Raw genomic sequence first — 23,100 nt, forward strand, 5'->3', positions numbered from 1 at the left:
GCGAACCTTTTGAGCTCGGCGTGTCAGCATTTTGAAAAACCCTAACTTAACTCTGGTGCCGTGTCACATATAGAAATTTTTTAATATTTGCAACCATAGTAAAACAAAGACTTATATTTTTGATATTTATGTTATATATTTAAATGCCATTTAACAAAGAAAAATCAACCAAAAAAATGAGTTCGCGTGTCACCTCTGACACGCTTCATAGGTTCGCCATCACTGCTCTAGGTCCTGCGTGCAGGTGGAGCAGTGACAGGACAAGGGAGGAAAGGAGTGGGCTGATTCCAGCTGTGAATGAGGTAGCGCAGGAGACAGAGTGGTGATGGAGAGTACCTAGGTGTGAGTGTGTGTGAGTGCATGTGTGTGTGAGAGAGGGGTGGGGAGGGGACCATTTGAGAACCACAGAGATGAGAGAATGACACGGCCTGCTGCATGTCAACATGCTGAAACCACAAACCGTACTGCCCATATCAGACCTTCTCTCCCAGGGTTCCTTTGACTAGACCCCAGCCCGTCACATGCAATGGTTTGAGGTTGAAGTCAGATGCAAAAAGCTATTTTTGTCGAGGAAGCGGTCTTTCCAGATCCCTCCTGGTTCCTGCTGGCACGGAGAGAGGCACGGTCAGCACTCTGACAAGGTGAGGCGACAGGCTCGCGAAGAATACGTCGTACCTTCCGTGGGGACGTACCGCAGGTCTCCTCTGGGCCAGCTCCTGTTCCAGGCTCCTGGTGCTCTGGGGAGAAGGGGAGTGGGAGGGAGATGTAGAGACAAGTAACGCATGTTTTCACGTGGAATTTACAGAAGCTGCTTATGAGCTTGCGGGAGTCGGCTAGCCAGCGGGAGAAGCAGTTGTGTAAATAAATAGCTACAAGATGGCGTACCAAGCGCTCAAGCAGAGAAATGCGTGCGCGGAGGTGGGCGCACCGAGTGGGGAGCCACTCGCTCGGCTGGTAGTAACGTCAATCCTCTGTGGAAGGAGATGGGGTGTCCCCAAGTAGATAAGCCCCACCGGGGGGAGCGCGCCCTCACGCCCGGCTCGGCACATTCCCAAGTGGCTATGACTGGGTATGGATGATTCAATTACTGTATTGAAAACGTGCCTCCCAGGGCTCACCCAACCCCACAGGGCAGCTTCAGGTTCATCACTGGCATTTTCCTTTTGCCCAAACTGACCATCCGGGCGACGATTCTGGAACAGTCAACCTGCGGACACGCCTTAGAAACAAACACAAACGCTCCTTCCCACGTCAGCCCCGTGCGTGTATCATTTATGCCGCCGGCCTCCAAAAAGGGTGGGAAGTCGCTCAGAGTAAAAGAACTGGGTGTGTGGCAATCACTGGCCCAGAGGAGCCAGGTGCCGGCGTGGGGCAGGCAGGTGCCCTGGGAAACAAGCCACGCACCACCCCTGAGGTAGACGCCAGCTCCCGGCCTCTCGGCTGCCCCCGCAGAATTCACCAAGCCTCCCCCCCCCCCCCCCCGGAGCAGTTAGACAAAGCGGGCTCGTTGCCGAAGAAGAGCAACCTCTGTTGTAGCACTAAACCCTCCAGAGAAATTTATCGTCAGAAACCAGCGGTTCTCAACCTGTGGGTCGCGACCCCTTTGGGGGTCGAACGACCCTTTCACAGGGGTCGCCTAAGACCATCGGAAAACACATATAATTCCATATTGTTTTTGTGATGAATCACCATGCTTTAATTATGTTCAATTGGTAACAATGACATTGGAGGTCACCACGACACGAGGACCTGTATTAAAGGGCGCGGCATTGGGAAGGTTGAGAACCACTGCTCGGAAACTTTCTGCCAGCGACGTCGCAGCAGAGCGTCTGCAGTGGTGACGGGAGGCCGGGACACATGGCTTTCCACGGTGTCCTTTAACAAGGAGCAGAGAGAAGGTCTCAGCAGGGAATGGAAGTGTGTGGTTTTACGATGTCGTCGTCTGATCACTGACTCGACGGAGGAGCAGCAAGTAGAGAGGGTCAGGCCAAGGTGGCTGGCCGCGCTCCACCGGCCCGAATAACAATCCTCTTTGCGGATATTCGACAACCGCTGGAGAGCAGGCAACAGGCACGACGACACACTGCCCCCCGTAGCTGGCCTGACCTACGGCACAAGTCTTACCCGTTAGCACACTGGAGAATTCCCGCCCCAGATGACAGCTCGGGCTTTGGCCCAGCTGGTATGCGACCGTTCTCCTGGGGTTCGTTGGAAAGAGCCGCCTTTGAGCCAAGTCAGACTCGGGTCCGGGCCCCAGCTCTGCCGTTTGCTGGCCACGTGGCCCGGAGCCCGTCACTCAGTTGTCGAGAAGCCTTAGTTTCCTCACCCGTGAAATGGATCTAATAGCACGACCCCACAGGGGTGCTGTGGCACTGCGGGTGCTGTGGGGAGAGCGCCTGGCAGGGTGGAGCGCCTGGCACGTGCCCGCTGGCCTTCTCCCCGTGACGGCTCTCGTGAGGGTAGCTATGGAAGGCGGTGGAGCAGGAGGGAAAGAAAGATGTGTCATGGGATCAGGGGAGGCCTTGATATCCCCTGCCCCCATTCACTAAGGAGTGTCATCACGTTTGTTGGGAAGAAGGTAAACAGGAGGGGGCCAGGACATGGCCCTGTGTGTACATTTAGGGTCAGCAGTTTCTGTGCCCAGAATTCCTCCCTCCACCTCCAGGGGTGAAGATGAAGGGCATGGGGGTGGGCAGCAAGGTTCACAGCTGGCCCACGTGACATCTGGCCTGAGGATGACCACTGTGGGCGGGGGGGGGGAGGGGGGACACGGGCATGGGTGGCTAGGTGCCTGGGGCTGGGTCCAGCCGGTGTGGCTCAGTGGTTAAGCGTCGATCTATGAACCAGGAGGTCATGGTTCGATTCCCGGTCAGGGCACATGCCCAGGTTGTGGGCTCAATCCCCACCGTGGGTCATGCTGGAGGCAGCCGATCAATGATTCTCTCTCATCATTGATGTTTATCTCTCTCTCTCCCTCTCTCTTCCTCTCTGAAATCAATAAAAAAAATTTTTTTTTAAAAAAGAGGAAGCTGGGTTGTGAAGAAACCCAAGGTGCTTTGAGAAATCACAGGTTCCAAATGAGGAAAGGCCAGCCAATTTCCAGCAAAGGCCGGGGAAACTGGCCAGCGGACCCTGTGTGCAGAGAAGGGAGAGGGCAGGGCGGAGGTTGGCAGGGGTGAGGGAGGGGCCAGTGAGGTAGGTATGGCAGGTAGGTTGCTGAACAGCCCAGTGGAACCTCACACCAGCAAGCCCTCACCTGAAGTGAGGAGGCCAGAGATGGCAGGCCTCTTTCCAGTTGTCCGATCTCGAGCAGAGTTCTCTGCCTCCGTTTCTCCTGCTCTAAGATGAGATGGACAATGCCCTGCGTTGTTGGGTTAATTTAGTGAGGAAAACACAAACATTGTTCTTATTGGAACACTCACAGGTTTGAATGGAGAAGCTGCCTCTGCTCAGCCTTCTTGAGTCAAAAGGATTGAGTGTATCTTTGTCTCCTTTGCCCTTGATTCTCACTTTTATTTTATTTTATTTTTTCATTTTCTGCCCGTCCCGAGGTGGCGGCTAAGGTGGGCTGGAAGGGGTGCCACTAAATTCTTCCTGCGTGGCTGTGGGAAAGTGCTGCCACCTGGTGGTCACTGCTGGGCATAGCAGCCCAGCAGGGATACAGGAACAAGCCTTTCCGCCACTGGAAGCTGGTGCCTGCAAGCTTCTACCCCCTGAGACTCGTGTAGTTCGAATACCTCCTCACTTTCCAAGGGCCCAGAACCTGGAATAAAGGGTTAGCTGAACCCTTGTGTGGGTCCTCCGCTAGGGCCGGGACCTGGCACACTGATGTAGGTGGGTGGGTGTGGTGCCTGGAGCGGTTCCCCTTTGCTGGCAGGATTTCCTGTTACTCAGAGTGAAGGAACCCTCACACACACACACACACACACACACACACACACACACACACACACACCACACACCACACTGGCTCTAAGGGTGTCTCCTGAACTCTGCAGGTCTCAGGAGTCCCTGCCTCTTGGGCCACAGCTGGATTGGCTCAAGTCACTGGGCCCCAGTAAGAAGTCCCCTGGGGACAGTGGCTCCAGGCCAGGCCCCTGGAGGAAGCCCTCTGAAGGGCCCAGCCTCCCCCCTCTGGCCTGATGGAACGGCGAGGAGAGGGGGCTGCTGGGAGCAGGGAGTAAGGGCTGGCCACCTCCCTGGGCTGACTGTGGGCCCTCATCCTTTCTAAGCCCCTGCCTTTGGCTAGCAGGATTAAAGCTCTGTGAGGCTTTGGGGAAGCCGCACGGAGCCAAGAGGAAGTGAGCAAACTGATTTTGTGCAACTCTGCAGGCAGCAGTGAGTCCGGGAGAGCCAGCCCCGCAGAAGCGGCCACCTTCCGCCTGCCCGACATCCTGTCTTGGCTGCCACCTGCACCAGCCGTGGGGCTGGCCTCCCTGCCTGGGCCCCGCTAACACTGCCTCTTGCTGCCTTTGCAGGCTGGCTGCTGGGGTTTCCCAGGCTGCTCTGAGAAGCTGCAAAGTATCTGATGAGTCTCTGGCCAGCCTCTCGGGATGTTAAACAGAACTCCAAGGTCCAGGCTGCAGGCTCATGGGTGAGCCCTTGGTCAGGAGGCTCCGGCCCAGGCTGGGGATAGGCGAGGCCTTTCCCCAGGACTCCAGTGGCCTTTTCTCCCACAGCCTTGCCTCCTCCACCAAGTTCAGGTTCTTTAGTAGAACTGAAACCAACATGACCCTCATTTTATGGGAAAATCCCTGAGCCACGTTTCACTTGTAGTTTATTACTTAGAACTAGAGGCCAGGTGCATGAAATTAATGCACTGGGGGGGGGGTCCCCTCAGCCCAGCCTGCCCCCTCTCATAGACCAGAGCCCTCAGGGGATGTCCTGCTGATGGCTTGTCTCTGTGGGAGGCAACTGGGCTGATCAGGGGAAGGCGCCATCGCCATCACCCCACTGCTGCTGCCACTGCCAGCCGCCGCAGCCACCAAGGTGTTTTTCTCCACATGGACTCCAGTCCCTTCACCACGAAAAAATGACAACTTTCTTTAGGCATTTTCAAGATGTCTCTTTCATAGGATATGACATTTTTTTCTTTATCCTTCTTTTTTTTTTTTATCCTCACCTGAGGATATTTTCCCACTGATTTTTAGAGAGCGTGGAAGAGAGAGGGAAAGACAGAGAGAAACATCAATGTGAGAGGGACACTTCAATTGGTTGCCTCCTGCATGAGCCCTGACCTGGGCCCTGGCCAGGGAGGAGCCTGCAACCTAGGAACATGCCCTTGATCAGAATCAAACCCGGCCATGGGGCTGGGGCTGGGGGGCCGCCCCTCCCGCCCCCCCAACCCCGCCCCCGTGTTGTTCTCTTCAGCTCCAGGGCCAGGCGTGGGGCCACCTGTCTGTTGTTCTCTCAGGCTCTGGGCCCCTGGCAGGCCCCTCCTCCTGAGCTGGTTGTGACCGTTAGGGTGACCCAACCTAATTTGCATATTACAGTTTTTTTATCTCTATATAATTCTTTTTGGCATCTTGGTCCAATGGAAGCTTTTCTTTCTGGCCCAGGGCTCCCTCGGGGCCCCAGCCCCAGTGGCCAGCGTGTGTGTGTGTGTGTGTGTGTGTGTGTGTGTGTGTGTGTGTGGCATCTGTCTGGTTCCTCCCTCTCTTCCTAACTCAGAGCTGGGGCCCGACCTGCTTTATACTTGTGCTTCATGCCCCTGGTCTTGGCCGCTTCTTTCTTCCCCAGATGTGAGGTTAGAACCTCCTCCTGACAACACGGCACCGTCAGACCCAGGGGCTCCTTGTGCCAGCAGTTCATTTCTCGAGGGGCAGGCAGCAGACAGGAAAGTAGAGGCACTGCCCTCCAGAGCTCGCAGGAGAAACTCGGCACCTGGGGGCTCCAGGAGGGGCGGCGTCTGGGACTTTCCCCCAAGGCCTGGTTTCAGGGCAGCCTGGAGGGAACAGGGCTTGTTTTCTGGGCCCAGAGCGTGTGCACAGGGGCGGGTGGGAAGTGAAAGCTGCCTCCAGCCTCGGGGATCCGCCTGCCTGGTGGCCCGTGGTTTCTGGGAAATCAGGCGACAGGAGGCTGCAGGGGCCAGGAGACCCTATTGCAGAGGGTCCCCTGGCCATTCCGAGGAGTGTGGACTTGACCCTGAGGGCCGCTGGAGGCTGTGGGGGAACCCGGCCTCTGGGGTGGGTTAGGAGGGTGAGGAGGTCCCCGCACGAGGTGATGGGGCAGCTACTTAACCAGGACTGGCGGCGGCCTCCTGTCCTCTGTCCCCTGCACCTGTTGGCGGAAAGGACACTCAGGCCCCGTCCTAGGCCCAGAAGGGAAGCGACCCTGAAAGCTCTCTCTGCTCAGAACACGTAGAGCAGCAGTTCTCAACCTGTGGGTCGCGATCCCTTTGGGGGTCGAATGACCCTTTCACAGGGGTCGCCTAAGACCATCGGAAAACACATATATAATTACATACTGTTTTTGTGATTAATCACTATGCTTTAATTATGTTCAATTTGTAACAATGAAAATACATCCTGCATATCAGATATTTACATGATGATTCATAACAATAGCAACATTACAGTGATGAAGTAGCAACGAAAATAATGTTATGGTTGGGGGTCACCACAACATGGGGAACTGGTTTAATGGGTCGCGGCAATAGGAAGGTTGAGAACCACTGACGTAGAGGAAGGCGTCCCTGCCCAGGAGGGAAGTCCCAGGTCGACACAGGGAATTCTGGAGACGGAATCCCAGGTGTGAAGAGGTGGCTTGGTCGGTGGCCCCAAGCATGTCCCCTGCCTCTCCTGTATCCCGTGGGTTAACGTCTCACGAGCTCTCCTGTCCCCACCACGCTGCTCTTGTGACTGGTGCTGGGACAAAACCCCCGTCCGTGGCTTCTCTCATGCAGCTGAGATGGGCAGGTCTCTGCTGAGCAGGGCTCCCCTGGGCACAAAGGGGAAGGGAGGGGCAAGGATCAGAACACACGCCGGTCAGGGGCTGGCTCTGAGGCTCGGACACTCTCCCCGGCCGGCACCACCTCTCCATAGGCACCTAAGGCTTCCTTCTAGGAGCTGTGTCACTCGCCAGCTCCCCAACACAGAGCCCCCGCCGCCCTTGGCAGCCAGGCTGGGTGCGAGCAGACCCTGGATGCCAAGGCCCCAGGAAAGCTGGGCTGTCCCAGCCCCACAACCAGGCAGCGTGCCTCGCCTCACCTTCCTGCAGGCTCCTTGGTGCCCCCGGGTGGGAGGGGCTGGGGGGAGAGTGTGTTTTCTAGAATGACTCAAAGGTCACCACAGCGTGAGAACAACCCCCCACCCCCCATCCGCACGGCTTCCTAGACATGGCTCCTGTGACTTCCTTCTCCGAGGAGAGATAAGAGAGCGGTTTCAGGGGAGACATTGACAAGTGGCCACGTGGAAGCCGGTAAGGGACACAGTCAGAGGCCCCTCCGTGTCTGGGGAGTTGGCTCAGGGAGACGGGGCAGGGCAGGCACTCAGATAGACGTGGACGCGCCAACTTGGGGCGCAGTGGGCATCGGTGGGTGGCGAGGGGACCCTGGCAGGCCCCAGCGGAGGCATCTCACCAGCACCCAGGGCCAGGGGCCAGTTAGCAAGCCCCAGAGCCGCACTTAGTCGGTCGGGCAATGCATTTGGGGCTGTACATTGGTGCTTTAAGGTAAATATTCCAAACCCTTTAACCCACTGTGTGGGCTGAGGCGCAGCTGTTTCTGTAAATGACCCCTTTGGGCGGCACAGAGAAGCACCTGAACGAGGTGGCCCTCGAATAGCAATCGCCCCGAGTGTCTGGTTCCCAGGAGCGGAGACCAGGTGAGCAACTTCAGGGATAGGGCCCAATTCCCAGACAGACACCTGTTCCTCGGGATGGGGGTGGGCTTCAGGGCACGAGAGGGGCGGGGATGCCCTGTGATCACATGAACATGTTGCTCTTTCCCTCCTTTCTGCCTGGCCGGCCATCCTGTCAACCTGCTATCACTCAAATAGGTGTGACACAGGTGGTTGTATGGTGGGGTGCGGGCTGGGAAGGGGTGATTGAGCAGACATGATGCTATGGGACGTGCTGCACCTTCTGAGCAGGGAACCTTAGCTTGTCCCTGTGACAAAAGATCTTTGATATGAAGGCCGGGTTGCCCCTGTGCCCAGCAGAGTGGATGGTTTATAAACAAGAGGCTGGGAAGATCAAGATCAAGGCTCAGGCAGACTCCATGTCTGAGGAGGACCCACTTCCTGGTTCACGGATGTGGGAGGGGCGGAGGAGCTCTGTGGGGTCTCTGATAAGGACCCTGATCCTATTCATGAGGGCTCCACCCTCATGACCTTATAATCTCCCAATGATCCTGCCTCCATATGCCATCGTCTTGAGAAGTGGATTTCAATGTGTGAATTTTGGAGGGACACACAGTCAGTCTCTATGCTCTAGGCAGGAGGAAGAGTAAATTCTGGTGAAGGTGAGGGGCCTGCCACCAAAGACCACTTCTTGTTCCTCTGGGTGTCCGTTTGCCTCATTGTCACGGGATGTTTTGCTAAACCAGCAGAAAGCCAGAAGAGTTCACTGTCAGTGCTCCCAGCGCCTCTCCCACCCGCGCTACGCTAGCGAACCAGCATCCGGTCCTGAGTGAAGAATGCTGAGCCTTCTCCAAGCCACTCACACGTCCTCCTCCGTCCTCTCCATCTTCTTGCTGAGGGTCCCTGGCTCCGTGCTTCCTCTTGGCCCATCTCACTTCCTGAAACACCCTGAAGAGGGCTGCTTATCTTGATGGAGCTCCGTGAGCCCTACGGGACAGGGGAAGGCGGAGTCCTTGAGTGCATCTGTCTGGGGAACTAAGAGCGATAGCTCTTTCAGATTCAGCCCACGAAGCTTTTGGGAGCCCAGGGATGTGTGGCTGGCAGAGGGGCTGGAAGTGAGCCCTGTGATGGGCTCTCTCTAAGGCGCAGAGGTCCTCCAGGGGCGCGCCCCACCAGAGATCAGAAGGCATGGGCGAGTTGTGAGTTGTAGACTGTGGCTGCTGCACCTGGACCTCCAGCAAGAGCTGAGCTCCCCGGCTCACCCGGAGCCTGTTTGTGCACCTGTCACCCGGGAGGCTCCTCTGGGAAACCAAGATGCCTGTCAACAGCACCACCCTGACGTGGGCCAACATATTCTACATCATCATGGAGATTGTCATTGGGCTCTGCGCCATAGTGGGCAACGTGCTGGTCATCTGGGTGGTCAAGCTGAACCGCAGCCTGCATACCACCACCTTCTATTTCATTGTCTCCCTAGCCCTGGCTGACATTGCTGTTGGGGTGCTGGTCATGCCCCTGGCCGTTGTCGTCAGCCTGGGCCTCACGGTCCACTTCTACAGCTGCCTTCTCATGACTTGCTTGCTGCTGGTCTTCACTCACGCCTCCATCATGTTCTTGCTAGCCATTGCTGTGGACCGATACCTGCGGGTCAAGCTCACGGTCAGGTAACCGGCTTGAAGAGGGGTGGGGTGGGGCGGTGATAGAGGTGCCTGGGAAACGGGACTGCAAGGTTCAGGTCCCAGACTTTTTGAACAAAAGCAAATCCAAATTGGCCCCTGAGCCCGAAAGAGGCTCATTTCAGCACTTGGTGTGTGAGGGCTTCGGCAGTGACGAGCTGAGACTCAGGAGTGAGAAAGAGGAATCCCTCTCCAGGGACTCGGGGCATGTGTGCTCGATCAGCCAGGGGAGCCAGCGACGATCAAAGCTTGATGCATTTTTCATTAGTAAAAAACGCTCTTGACTTTTAGAAGCGGTAGAAAGGATCCTGCTAGATAAGATAAGGAACAGACATCTAAGATAAGCGCAGGCTTCTCTTCTTTGCAAATAACTGTAGGTTATTTTAAAGTTGTTTCCACTTTGCTTCCTCCTCCTCCATGTCAAGAAGGGGACCAAAAAAGTTCCCCATTGCACAGAATAGTGACAGTCTCTCATGTGACCAAGTGAATGGAACAGACCACCAAATGGAGGAATCCGGTTCCCCTGACTGCGTGCGTCTCCGGTTCCTCCTCTCCTCTCGGGGAAGGAGCATGGGAGGGAGCTGCAGACAAGCTTTTGACACAAACAAGCCTGGGTTCAAATCCCAGACCTTGAAATCTGATCTTGGGCGTAGGATAGAACTTTCTCTCCTTTGGTTCCACATCTTACCAGATAATGGTTACCATGCTCTGCGCCTTACCTCTTTTCAATGTGAGCTTCTCCACTTCTGACCTGTAGAAGTTACTTGTCAGATTCATTTTTCTCACCTATAAAAAGGGAGACAGCGATTACACCTTCCTCATAAGATTAAGTGGATTGACACACGCAGAGCTCTTAGAACAATGCCTGGCCCACAGTCTAGGCCAGCCGTGGGCAAACTACGGCCCGCGGGCCGGATCCGGCCCGTTTGAAATGAATAAAACTAAAAACAAAAACAAAACCGTACCCTTTTATGTAATGATGTTTACTTTGAATTTATATTAGTTCACACAAACACTCCATCCATGCTTTTGTTCCGGCCTTCGGTCCAGTTTAAGAACTCATTGTGGCCCTCGAGTCAAAAAGTTTGCCCACCCCTGGTCTAGGCTCAATAAATGGTAAGGCGCCTATTTATTTTCACTGTTATTAATGAAATGGAGATTCTCATACAAATTGTGAGATTTCATTAAGAGAAAGTCTACTAAGTGCACAGTACTCAACAACATCAGTATCCTTCTTGCCGTCTGTGCAGAACGTTGTCAGGAAGGACGGGTTAAGGAGAAATGGCGGCTCTCAATGGACGAGCATTTATGGTCCTGGAAGCATTTCAACATGACCTTCCCAACTCCACGGAGTCATTGAATTCAAACACCAAGTGTGGTGTCAGTGTAAGAAGGAAAGCAGGGTATTCAAAGAAAGAGGGGGGTGGGGGAGGCAGAGTATAATTAAAGGACACCAGAACAAAAAAGTAACCCAACAAGCAAACAGTGCAGGCAAACGTGCTTGGAGATCATTTCTCACCAGGAAGGCGATCCCAGGAGACTTAGATGATTGACTCTTACCTCCCAGGAACTGAAGAATTCTTGGGCTGGAAATGGACTTGTGAGTGCAGTGTGTGGGCACCTGAGTCCAGGTAGCATAATCCTGATCCATTACAGGCCATACTTCCTTTAAAGTATGTTGTTATTATTATTTATTTCAGAGAGAGGAAGGGAGAGAGAGAGAAACATCAATAATGAGAAAGAATCACTGATCGGCTGCCTCCTGCATGCCTCCTACGAGGGATGGAGCCCGCAAACCGGGCATGTGCCCTGACCGGGAATCAAACCGGTGACCTCTTGGTTCAGAGATCGGCGCTCAAGCACTGAGCCACACAGAGAGGACCAGATCATGCTTCTTTAGAAAGCTCCCCCAGAGAGGTTTTCGGATTTTTTTCTAATTGTTGTCTGTTCATCTTGTCTTCATATCCAGTAGCATTTAGCCAAAATCATCATAGAATAGCAACACTCTCCATTCCTGTCTCCTTGACCAGCTCCGCCTCCCCCCGCCACCGCCTGCCCACCCCATCCTTTAGCAAATGCTGTGAACTCACCCACTCTCTCCCATCCAAACAGATACAGGAGTGTCACCACTCAGAGGAGAATATGGTGCGCCCTGGGTCTTTGCTGGCTGCTGTCAATCCTGGTGGGGTTGACCCCCATGTTCGGCTGGAACATGAACCTGTCCCCGGGGTCCCCCAGAAATGTGACCTTCCTTCCTTGCCAGTTCCGTTCGGTCATGAGGATGGACTACATGGTGTACTTCAGCTTCTTCACTTGGATTTTCATCCCCCTGGTTGCCATGTGCGCCATCTATATGGACATCTTCTGTATCATCCGGAACAAACTCAGTCTGAACATTTCCAGCTCCAGGGAGACAGGTTCATTTTATGGACGGGAGTTCAAGACGGCCAAGTCCTTGTTCCTGGTTCTCTTTCTGTTTGCCTTGTCCTGGCTGCCTTTATCCATCATCAACTGCATCATCTACTTTAATGGTGAGGTGCCCCAGGTGGTGCTGAACTTGGGCATCCTGCTGTCTCACGCGAACTCTATGATGAACCCTATCGTCTATGCCTTTAAAATAAAAAAGTTCAAGGAGACCTATTTCTTTATCTTCAAAACCTGTATGAACTGCCAGCCCTCTGACTCCTTGGACCCACATATTGAACAGATTTCTTAGTAGTTATCCATGAAAGATGATTGTCTGACCTTCAGATTCAACGTCAACACACAATTCAGGTCCTATCCACCTGGGCCGAGGTCTTTCACATCCGTGATCCCTCCCACTGATGGGGGAAGCATTTGGCCGGCTGTCTCCGATTGTACCTCTTCTACTACCCTTTGCCTCTAATTTGATTTTTTTCCCCTTTGTCATTCCTCCCTAATTCAATTCTCTGGATGCCTGACTTGAGTACAATGTTCTATTGTTAATATTGCCCATGTTCCTCCTTCCCCCCAAAAGAAGTCACAGAATCTGAAGGAAACCTCATTGATTTACTGATAAAAGGTCCCATTCAGGCTGGACATGCATGTGGTGGCGACTCCGTCCCACTCCATGGGCCCTGCTCTCAGCAGATGCCCGGGAGACGGTGGGGACAGAAGTGAGCTGAGTTTAAGGGGATACTTACACTGCCAAATCCATCTGTAAAGGTATCTGAGTCAATAAAAGATGATGACCAACGATTGTGGAGCTCTTTGCTGAGGGCCAGGGTCACTCGGGGCTTGAAGATCCAGCTCTTGGCATTCAGCCTACTTGCTACCTTGAGCCATGTGGCATGCTCACCTGTATGAATTCTGGGCCCCTCACTCCTTACCCCAAGACACTCTGCTCCCTTCTCCTGGGCTGATCAGAGCACTTGTCAACTTTATGACCCATTCTCGGATTGATAAGGAAGGAAGGATTCTCCCTCCAGAGCTGAGTCCTAACATTTCCTCTGGTGTTTCATTGTAATGGGAGTAGTGGGGGCGGGGCAAAAAGAGACAAGGGCATAGATAGTATCTGTTGGGTACTTTCAATGCACCAAGCACTGTGCATGCATTATCTTTTTAGGTCTTGATCATCTTTGAGGTAGATACCACCAGTATTATCATCTCCATTTTGCAGACGAAAGAACTGAGAGGTTAGGCAATCTGTCTACAGTCACGCAATTAACAAGCAGGAGAACCAGGATATAAACTGACTCCTGCCTTATGAGAGGACGCCAGCTTCTCACCACCTATTCTCAGTCATGAAGAGGAACTTGGAACTACTCCAAAGCCCAAACTCTCAAGTTCACCTAATGGACAGTAGCAGATGCATGGACACAAGCTACAATTTGTGTACTCGAGGGCTGCTGGCTTTTGTTTGTTTGTTCCTTAGTTATATCTTTTAAAAAAATATGTATATTTTATTGATTTTTTTTTTACAGAGAGGAAGGGAGAGGGATAGAGAGTTAGAAACATTGACGAGATAAACATCGATCAGCTGCCTCCTACACACCCCCTACTGGGGATGTGCCCGCAACCAAGGTACATCCTCTTGACCAGAATCAAACCTGGGACCCTTCAATCCACAGGCCGACACTCTATCCACTGAGCCAAACCGGTTAGGGCCTTAGTTATCTCTTAAAAATCAGGACGCCATACAGGGACAGAGTTTAAGTCACATCCTTCAAGCACTGAGTGTGGCTTTGGAGAGTCAAGTTGACATCTCTGGTTTGTCCACCCAAATTCGCCTCTGTGGACACTCACTCCCAAGACAGTAAGTATATTGGCTTGATGAGAGCCGCCAGATGGGGATTTCAATGAAACCATGTCCCAGAGGATAAGTGGCTGAAACGGTTTTTATTAATTCTTAGCCAGTCCTGAAAGTTTCTCCAAACCGCCGTCTTAGACTGGAGCCTGATAATCATGTTTATCTGGTTAACGTTTCAGGGAAGGGTTCTTGTTTCTCCTCCAGTCACCCCAGGAAGAATCAACACTGGGAAGCTCAACTTGGTCACCCCACCCGCCCACTTCCTGGCGTCACTCACAATCATATCGTGCAGGCAGAAGACTGGAACATCCCCCGCACTGTTCCTGTTGGTCCCTGGGAGTGGCGTATGGCTTTATTCCTGACAATCTCTCCCTTTCAACGTATGGGGGGATATTTTTCCTTAAGAATTGCACCCACTGCCCAGGCTTTTTTCTTAGTGGTATCCACTTATTCGAGTCAAGGCTTCCCCCGCTGAATTAAATGTCTGTGTGTAGCTAGAATGCCCCTCCGGGGCGAGGCCCTGGGCTTCCTCTGGGGCTGCTGGTGACCCCCGCACACTGTTCTGTCCAGGAACCACCTTTCCCAGTTGGCAACTTGAGGGAGGTACTGGTTCCTTCTCAGTCCCCACAGGTCTTCACACGAGCTTCTTAATTTGCAGTCTCGAACTTCATTGCTGTAGCAACACCCAGCATCAGCCCTTTTCGGAAACTTGATATAAAGTGATCATTTCCCGCCAAACAAAACAGCCGTCTGTCCAGGGTCATCTGATGTCATCCTAGGGGCTGTAGCTCCTGAGAGTCAGGAAAACACTCTTTTCTTTTCTCCTCCTCCTCCTCTCCTCTTTTTTTTTCTTCCCAATGGAGCTGACTTTTTATTTATTTTTTGGTCATGTGGGTGTCTCCTGAGCTAAGGTGTTCCACCAGCCCAGAAGTAGCCCTTAAAGTGATAGTGTCCCTTGGAGTGAATTCAAAAAAGATGAACCGAGAATCACAGGTGAGGAGCTTGGGTAGAAGTGGTGAGTTCCACGCTGGCTTCAGGTTTAGAGGTAGCGTCACAGGGTCTCCCCGGCTCTACCTCCCGGCTAGTTCCCTTCGGGCTGCACAGCAGAGAGGAGCTGTTGAGCTTTTATTCTAAAGGAATAAAGTGGGAAGACCACCCCGACAAAACGAAGTTGCTTCCTCCTCCCCTGTATGATTTCCCTGGAACAAAGACAGATATTGAGTAGCTGGGTCAGTTTGCCCAATGTTTTATCAAGTCAGCTATGGACATAAGCTAAGACCAGATGAGAAAAGCAAAGGCTATTTCTTCTGAGTCTACGGTAACCAGGGAGTCAGCCACCGCCGAGCGTCTTGGCAGAGACTAGAGGGGGCGGAGCAGTGGGGAAGCTCTATTTTGGGAGAAAAGGAGGCTTCGGGGCCTGGCTGGAGGCTGTTGTCCTGGGAGCTGCAGGCAGGCTGACTACAGGGCGCCTCCTGTGCACTTGCTTAGGGGCGCATATTGGCCTTTCTCTGGCTGGCCCCAAGTTGGAAGCAGGAGAAAAATGTAGGGGAGCTGTCAGTTATTATCAAGTCCTGGCCCCTTGGGGCTGATTGTTGATGGGTTATTGTTGGGCGGTCTGGCCTAGTACTAGCTTCCTGCTTGTCTGACTGCTAGCAGGCTGGTCCCTGGGCCTCTTACTGTAGATAAGGGGCTGGTTTCCTGGGCTGGCTGTGGGCCTGCTCACATGTTGCAGATGCCACCGGGCACATCTGCTACTGACAGCTTCATGTTCCACCCCTGACACCACCCCGCAGTGAGGCTTCTGTGTCCACTCAGGAGTCAGGGGAGGTAGGAATCTCCTTGCTAGTCTTCCTCTGCGCTAAAGAGGAATTGAGCCTCCAAGAGTGGTGGATGGACCTGAGGAGTGGCCTCTGGGATACTCAGAGCCTTGCCAGGCGAGGCACAGCTGCACACACGGGCATGTGCCAGCGACGGTGTGCCCATGTGCTCCTCTGATTGTGTCCGGGTGGGTTTATCCAGGATGGGGATCTCCATTCCTGCTTGGGGCTCTGCCCGGAAGCCCAGGACTTTCTCTGTTGCCCCACTTTATTCTATACATTCACGTCCATGAATGGCATTCTTTTGATGAGGTACCCTCGTGCCATGCACAACCTGGACACCTGAACATGGCAGCAGTGCCTGGATTAGCCAGTCGTTCCTGCTCCCCTGGTTTCTCCAAACAGGATAAAACCACCTTGAACAATAGATACCTGTTTCTCTTAAACAGATCCAGGATTGCTGAGATCTCTCATTTCCGTCCAGCCATGGGGCTCTTCGTCCTGCTCTCCCTGACTGTCCTTTCAGGTAAGACAGGGGAAGAAATGTCACCAGCTTCCCCAACTTCCCAGGGACCTTCCAGTACCATCTTCTCTCCTACTTTCTAGCGCCAACTGCCGAAGGAGTGGGATGGGGAAATAGGAGGTGAAAATAGAGCTTGTCCAAAATAGTTCTTGTTCTTAGCTCTGATTAGAGGGCTGTGGGGGGTTTGAAACCCTCAGCTAAAATGAGGGCCCTGCATTCTCTCTCTCAGTTTAAGTTCCCCTTCCCTTCCCCCGTCTCCCCTTCAGAAATGTTTGTGCAGACAGACGAGGGTAAGACTTTCCCCTTTCTGCCCATTCTTGACGCCAAAGACGAGACTCCGAGGACGGGGCTGGCCCTGGCTCTGTCACTCCAGCCATGTGACCCTGGAGAGTTGCTGGCGTCTCTCTGGGTCAGCGCTCCTGCCTGTAAACTGAGCATCACATGATCCTCCTTGTGAGGTTGATATGAGAACAAAATACCAAATGATACCCATTGGTCCCAAGGACATGAGCCTGCTTTGCAGGGTGGTCCCGCTCACCGTGAGCCACACTGGAGGTGGCATTTGAGGGGAGCCCAGCACATACCTGGAGGCTGACACGGACGGGTTGCTGCCCCCATTTCTTCTCCTTAGTTGGACACTTCCCCAGCCACGGTCAAGCTGGACGTGGTGTGCACGACTTCCTCGTTATGCAATATTGAGGTCTTGTAGGGAGGAAATAAGAAGTTCTTGGTCTCTAAGAACAGCCCCATACAGTCAACAGAAGCCCCCAAACCTTCTCATTTTTTTTGAGGGTCTGAGGTGGCCTGTGGGGGAGCGTGGCTGGGGGCAGAGGATCTATGAACAGTAAGCCTCAGGCTCTTCAAGCCTCCCGTCAAGCAATGTTGAGAGGCCTCCTCAGTTCTTGCAGACGGGGGGTCTGTATTTTACCCGCCCAGAGGCCAGGGAGGAAGGCTTCTCCAGGGCTGCTGTGTTCATTTGCTAGGCATTTGCTAGGCCTGCTGTAATAGGCATCACAGACTGGCGGCTTTGGCAAGAGATTTATTCCCATGTAATCATGGAGGCTAGAAGCGCAAGGTCAAGGTGTTGGCAGGCTTGGCTTCTCCTGAGGCCTCTCTCCTTGCTTTGCAGAGGGCTGCCTTCTCGCTGTGTCCTCACATGGTCATTCCCTCTGCCACCTGTCCTAATCTCCTTTTTTTAAGGACAACAGTCATGTTGGACTAGGGCCCATTCTAACGACCCCATTTCAATGTAATTGCCTACTTAAAGGTCCTATCTCCAAATACAGTCACATTCTGAGGGACGGGGGTAGCACTTCAATGTATGAGTTTTAGGGATCACAACTCAGCCCATAACAGTTGCCAATCCCAATCAGGCAAAAATCAGCCTCCAATGTTTTCATTAATTTTCCTCAAGGAGGGCAGGAGCTGCAACCCGTTAAAAGAACACTGGTATTTTCGTACATGTGTGTGTAGTGTTTTTTATTTTTTATTGAACTTACTGCGGCGACATTAGTTAATAAAATTATGTCGGTTTCAGGGGTACAGCTCTATAATACATCATCAATGTAGTGTGTGTCCACCACTCTGAGCCAAGTCTCCCCATCACTGCTGGTCCCCCCTTACCTCTCCTGCCTCCCTGTGTGTGTTTTTTGACAGAAGCCATGGTCATGGACAAAAAGGTCAAGGAGAGCTTTGTGCTGGACACAGTGTCTGCTGTCTGCAGCTACGCCGCCCACTACAAGGACCATCTCAAGTACTGGTGCCGAGGCTACTACCGGGACTACTGCAACATCATCGCCTTCACACCCAACAGCACGGGCCGCGTGGCCCTGAGGGACACGGGGGAACAGCTTATTGTCACTGTGTCCTGCCTGACCAAAGAGGACGCGGGCTGGTACTGGTGCGGCATCCAGCGGGACTTTGCCCGGGATGACATGGACTTCACCGAGCTGGTCGTGACTGACTACAGAGGAGCCCACACCAGTGACTTTTGGTCTGTGAAGGGTAAGGGGCATGCCAGGGGTCCTTGTGGGGGTGCCCTACAGGGGTGGCTCAGCGAGCAGAGTGCAGTGTCTTGTTCCCTCGACCTCACTCTTGCAGGGTACCTTTCATGGCACTGTGCGTGGTGCCTCTGCGTGACCCAGCCATCATTCACGCTGTGGAGACTGAAGGGATGCCAGAGAGAGATGCAGAGGCAAAGGGTGGGCCTGGGAATGGGCCTTGCTTGGCACATACCAAATCCTTTCTGATGCAGATGCGTCAGGGAACATGAACAGAAGCTGCAGAACTTCCAAACTGGTGTACAAGGCAGATCACTACAGGTGAGCAGACATGACCATTGACTCACACCTGCCACTTTCAGCTGCATATTGTTTCTCCACCTCAACGAGGTCTCTCCAAGGGGACCATATGGTTCCTTCCAAAAGGATCTAGTTTAGGGCTCTTGGTCACAGGATGCCCTGTCGCTGTTTTCATTTAAAAGGAGGAGAGAGCGGTGTCTGCTAAATGCAAGGGCAGGATGTGGCCGCCCTCAGTCAGCGGGACTTCATCTCGGTCTCCCATTGGCTGCTCTTGTGTTTGCCTCCCCCGTCCTGCCCTCTAGTCTTCATTTTGCCCTGGGAGAAGACAGATACCCATGTCTAGCTCCTGAGTTCTTGTCTCCCCTTCAGAGGCCTAGCTAGTCTTGGACTGGATTCTTCTTCTCCAAGGTCCCAGGTTAGTTTCTGAGGAAGGGACTCAGCCCAGCGCAGACACCTACCCACCCTGGGTGCAATCAAGTGGGGTCTGGAGGGTGGCGGCCACTCGGAAGGCATACGCTTGGCAGGAGCTGCTGGAACTGGCCGGGGCAGGAACAGGGCCGAGGGGACTGATCTCAGACAAGGGGATCCTGAGCAGAGAGTCGAAAGGTGGTCTCTTCCGAGGGACATAAAACTGTCTGTGGTTCCTTCCAGGATGTCCATCCTCATCACCTGCGTACTGATCACAGGGGTGGGGATCATTTCTCTAATGACTCACTTGTTCAAAAGGAGGAGGAGTCAAAGAAACAGAAGAAGTAAGCAGTGGTTGGTGGGGGGAGGGGGCAGTGCAGGGAAAATAAAAGGGATCAAGAAGCAGCTTTCAAATGGGTAAATGTGACCTCCTCTTATTGCCTGGACCCCTGGAAGCCAATGCAGACAGCCAGGGGCTCAGGGAGGTTCTGCTTCCCAGTGACAAAGGCACCATGAGATGTGACAGAGACAGCACTGTCCCCCTCGTCAGCGGAGGTGTGTGTGGACCAGGGAGGAGGGAGGCCCTGAGACAACCACAGCACAGCTTCCAGGACTGGGGGGCCACCCGCCTGCCCAGCACACAAGCTTTGGGAGGCAGCCTTACTCCTTGATTGAAACGTTTTGTTCCCCCTGGAGGGACTAGAAGCCACGCCTCCTGTCAAAGGGGGCCCCCAGGTGAGGGGGCATAGAAAGGTCACCTTGAGAAGGGTCAGGAGTGGAAGAGGATGGGCCCACCAGCCTCAACCTAGACCGGGTCATGAGAGGCATGGCCTTGAAGCCTTCTGCCTTCGGGCGATTACAGGTAAAGGCCTAACTCGAAGCCAGAAAACCAGGCAAGCTGCTTCTGCGTTCGCCACACCTCTGGTAGGTTCCCTCCTTGGCTCTTCTGCCTGAGCTCTGTGCCCCCCAACTACCCAATCTTTAGGGCTCCCCGTTCCTAACCAGAGAGCAGGAGCTCCATGCAGGGCAGGCTATGTGGACCTGTCCACCGTTCCTTTCCAGGTAATAACCAGCTGATTTCAGCCCTGAAAACAAACTGTGCTGTTCAGTCCCCAGGAAGCCCTCATGAGAGTTGGTAACTTTGGCTGAAGAAACACTCGGCCTGGGTAGGCAGTAGATCTCAACTCCATTTTTCCTTTTGTTTCCAACAAAGTAAACTCTTTGAAGTGCCCCCTCGTGTGTCCAGACTTCAAAGGAACTGGCTCAAACTGGACAGATGTGACTGAAGATTTATTTAGCTCATAAGCAAAGTGATGCTCCAATAGAATCACCATGACAACCAGCCACATCTACAGCTAGGTAAGAACAGTGGCCACGCCTGCGCAAGGCTAGTCAGAGAACACCTCAAGATCTTGGTTCTCATGCATTGAGCCGGCTGGAAGCGAAGAGGAGGGGCAGAACCTCAGTCAGGGGCCCAGGAGATCACTTGTATTTTATCTGTGAGCCAATAAATTTCTAACCAGTGTTGAATGAACTCCAAAGTATGACTTCTCCTGGGGTGTCACGGGAAAAATAATTCTGGACGTTTCTTTTAAAGTATAATATTCCAATTAATTCCTGAATTAATATTACGTGCTGTCCTACCCAAAGAAAGAGAGAGAGATAGGCTAAATCCTTGATTTTCAGATTCTCTTAGTGAAAGACTGTACGGGAAACTGCTCTTTGAAGACTGAATGGATGCTGGTTTTGGTCAATGAGAAACCAAAACGCAAAAGCTTAAATGAGATATTCATTCAAATCAGGAACACAAGTCAAGGCAGAGGCATCAGCCACTGTAGGTGCAAGTGAAGTTATATTGTCATTAACACCCGAGTTACCAAATTAGCTCCCACCAGCATGTCTGCACCCACCTCTCTTAGCTCCCACCTGCATGTCTGCACCCTCTCTCCCCATGTAGTGTCTCTCCTGCTATTTCAGGGAGTTCCCAGGGTCTCCCCATATTGCTTCTGCTGTCCTCATAAAAACCCTGCTCTTCTGGTCTCTTCCAATAGGGTGCGGGCCAGTCTCAGTGCTCAAGATACTCAAGTGGCCCTTTGGCCTGAGCAGGGCTAGGACAGGGAGGTTGGCTCAATTCTGCACACACCCTGCACCTTCAGGTCCAGGCTCTCCAAAGTCCTCCATGAACACAGTTCCTTCATCATCATCCGAAAGAAACCCTCTTTCCATAGGGAGGGAACTCCACGCCAGTCAACAGCCTGAAGAAAAGGGGAGGGCGTGTGGATGTCACCCCATTCCTGCATCTTCCCTGTTTCCATACAGCCAGTCAGTCCCCCTTCCTTCCAGATTCTCAGATCCAACATCAAAGTACTGTCTTATCCCTCAGCCACAAACCAGCCCCGATCCCTCCCCTGTGGCCATGTGCTGAACTCACTAGAGGAGCCACTACAAACAGCAATCCAGTCTGGGCTCAGTGAGGACTGCCTACGACAGCAGGCAAGAGAGCAGACAACCACCTTCCACGAAAGACAAAGCCACTCTAGATGTCTTGGGAGAGTTACACTTACCTGTGTGGAAAACCACCTCCCTGAGGGCCCTACAGGCTTATCTGCTTCCATGATCCAGGGCCTCGTTTCTTCCTTCACCTGCAAAGATTCCCTATCAACAGTCAGTTATTCACTCACTCATCTCACTCTCCAGCAAGGCTAGTTGCACATCACTCTTCATGACAGGGAGACAAAAAACCCCACAAGACTTTGAAAACAGAGCTCTGCTGTTAAAAATGGGAAGCTTCATGAAAACAGAGGGAAAACAATGAATCTGGTATTTCACACACATGTGGCTAAGGAACTGGCTCTGAACTGAGAAGCTGTGGCTTCTAGCTTTGGGGCGGGCAGAATTGTTTGATGTCCTCCTAGCATTTGGGAACCTTTGAAAATGAACGAGGCCCAGCCAGCGTGGCTCAGTGGTGGTGCAGCTCAGTGGCTGAGCGTCAACCCATGAACCAGGAGGTCACGGTTCGATCCCGGTCAGGGCACATGCCCCGATTGTGGGCTTGATCCCAGCGTGCAGGAGGAAGCCATTCAATAATTCTCTCTCATTATTGATGCTTCTCTCTCTCCTCTCTCTTCTCTCTCTCTCTCTCCCCCCCTCTCCCTCTCTGAAATTAATAAAAATATTTTTTAAAAAGAGAAGTAAAAAGTTAATCTTAAAAAAAAAATAAAAGTAAAGGAAGTGAATGAGGCCTCCTTGTGGGGGGGAGGAGAACTGGTGGCGCTCTGCTGCCCTCGTGGGGCTGCCTGCTCTGCTGTGCCCAGGCCTCTTCGCAAGCCTGCATCCCTAACGTGTCTTTCTCCTGGACCTGTCAGCTCCCTCGATCAAACCCCAATTCCACTGTCTCCTCAAAAGCCAGGTGTCAGGAGCAGCTCTCTGTCTCAGAAAAATCACGCTCTCCTGCCCATGTGGCCTGCCCCCTTACCTGTCTGGTTTCTCTGCCCCTCTTCATGCTGGGGCAGCAGGCAGTGCAGGCCAGATGCAGGAATCAGAAGTCAGAGCATCTGGTTTCCATTTTACTCTGCCACATGTTGGGTAGATTATGTCAGCTCTATGAACTTTAATTTTCTTACATTGACTTTTAAAAACATTATTTGACATATTTTTAAAAGAAGTTTGTGGAGGAGGCTCCCCACTCCCCACTCCTGCTTCCTTCCCTGTGCACTGAGCCCCATTGGGGTGACACTCCACAGCGACGCCCCTTTGGAGTCACAGTGTGGGAAACTGGAGGCAGAACTGGGCGTACCTACTCTGTGCTTCCTCTTTCTTTTTTAATCTTTGGGTGCAGCTTACAAAGAGCACGTGACCTGTCCTGAAGCGCATGGGGCTAGCCGGCCCCGGTTTGGGTGGGAGGGGACCCGCCTCGGAGCAGCTCTATCCCCACAGGGCTCATTGGTCTGAAGCCCACGGTCTGCAGCTCCAGGACACGCTGTCCTTTCCTGTGTGGGGGGCATGCAGGAGGCAGCCAATCAATGATCTCTCTCTGTAATAAAGATGGTACTTTGTTCTCTGTCTGCCGAGTCCTCTTCTCTCTCAGTTGGTTCAGAGTTCAGGTGGGGAAACGAGCGCTAGGTATCAGGCCCCTGAAGATGCTCAACAGGTAAAGGAAGAATGTTAAAAGTTACAAAAGGCCCTAGCTGGTTTGGCTCAGTGGACAGAGCTTCAGCCTGTGGATGGAAGGGTCCCAGGTTCAATTTCAGTAAGGACACATGCCCAAGTTGTGACTCAATCCCCAGTGGGGGGCATGCAGAAGGCAG

At 53.0% G+C, this 23,100-nt stretch overlaps 1 protein-coding gene and 1 long non-coding RNA gene across 7 annotated transcripts; one reads left to right on the forward strand and one right to left on the reverse strand.

The window, feature by feature from the left end:
• Positions 1–6,572: 6,572 nt before the first annotated feature.
• On the reverse strand, positions 6,573–21,834 carry LOC118673134. The gene is made up of 4 exons (XR_004973315.1): positions 21,358–21,834; positions 16,670–21,048; positions 10,195–10,261; positions 6,573–6,939 (listed from the first exon to the last, which is right to left on the reverse strand). It is a non-coding gene; the product is annotated as an uncharacterized LOC118673134 (long non-coding RNA).
• ADORA3 (adenosine A3 receptor) lies at positions 8,508–20,323 on the forward strand. Of its 6 annotated transcripts, XM_036343633.1 has the most exons (7): positions 8,509–9,463; positions 16,012–16,088; positions 17,742–18,089; positions 18,340–18,406; positions 19,037–19,137; positions 19,656–19,717; positions 20,007–20,323. In XM_036343633.1, exons 1-7 carry the CDS (start codon positions 9,114–9,116, stop codon positions 20,007–20,009), a joined length of 1,008 nt encoding a protein of 335 aa, XP_036199526.1. In that variant the 5' UTR covers positions 8,509–9,113; the 3' UTR covers positions 20,010–20,323. The 6 variants fall into 6 exon arrangements, with proteins under 6 accessions (XP_036199522.1, XP_036199524.1, XP_036199526.1 ...); XM_036343629.1 differs by lacking the exon at positions 20,007–20,323 and having other exon boundaries at positions 8,508–9,463; positions 19,656–19,755; XM_036343630.1 differs by lacking the exon at positions 19,656–19,717.
• Positions 21,835–23,100: the final 1,266 nt, after the last annotated feature.

Source organism: Myotis myotis, unplaced genomic scaffold (assembly GCF_014108235.1).
Source record: "Myotis myotis isolate mMyoMyo1 unplaced genomic scaffold, mMyoMyo1.p scaffold_m19_p_18, whole genome shotgun sequence".
Taxonomy (NCBI): domain Eukaryota; kingdom Metazoa; phylum Chordata; class Mammalia; order Chiroptera; family Vespertilionidae; genus Myotis; species Myotis myotis.

Bases quoted from the DNA above. Each gene is read 5' to 3' on its own strand.
- ADORA3 (XM_036343629.1), top strand. From the start codon at position 9,114: ATGCCTGTCAACAGCACCACCCTGACGTGGGCCAACATATTCTACATC. The intron at 18,090-18,339 runs GTAAGGGGCATG...TTTCTGATGCAG, and splicing joins TGACTTTTGGTCTGTGAAGG to ATGCGTCAGGGAACATGAAC. The intron at 19,138-19,655 runs GTAAGCAGTGGT...GGGCGATTACAG, and splicing joins GAGTCAAAGAAACAGAAGAA to GTAAAGGCCTAACTCGAAGC.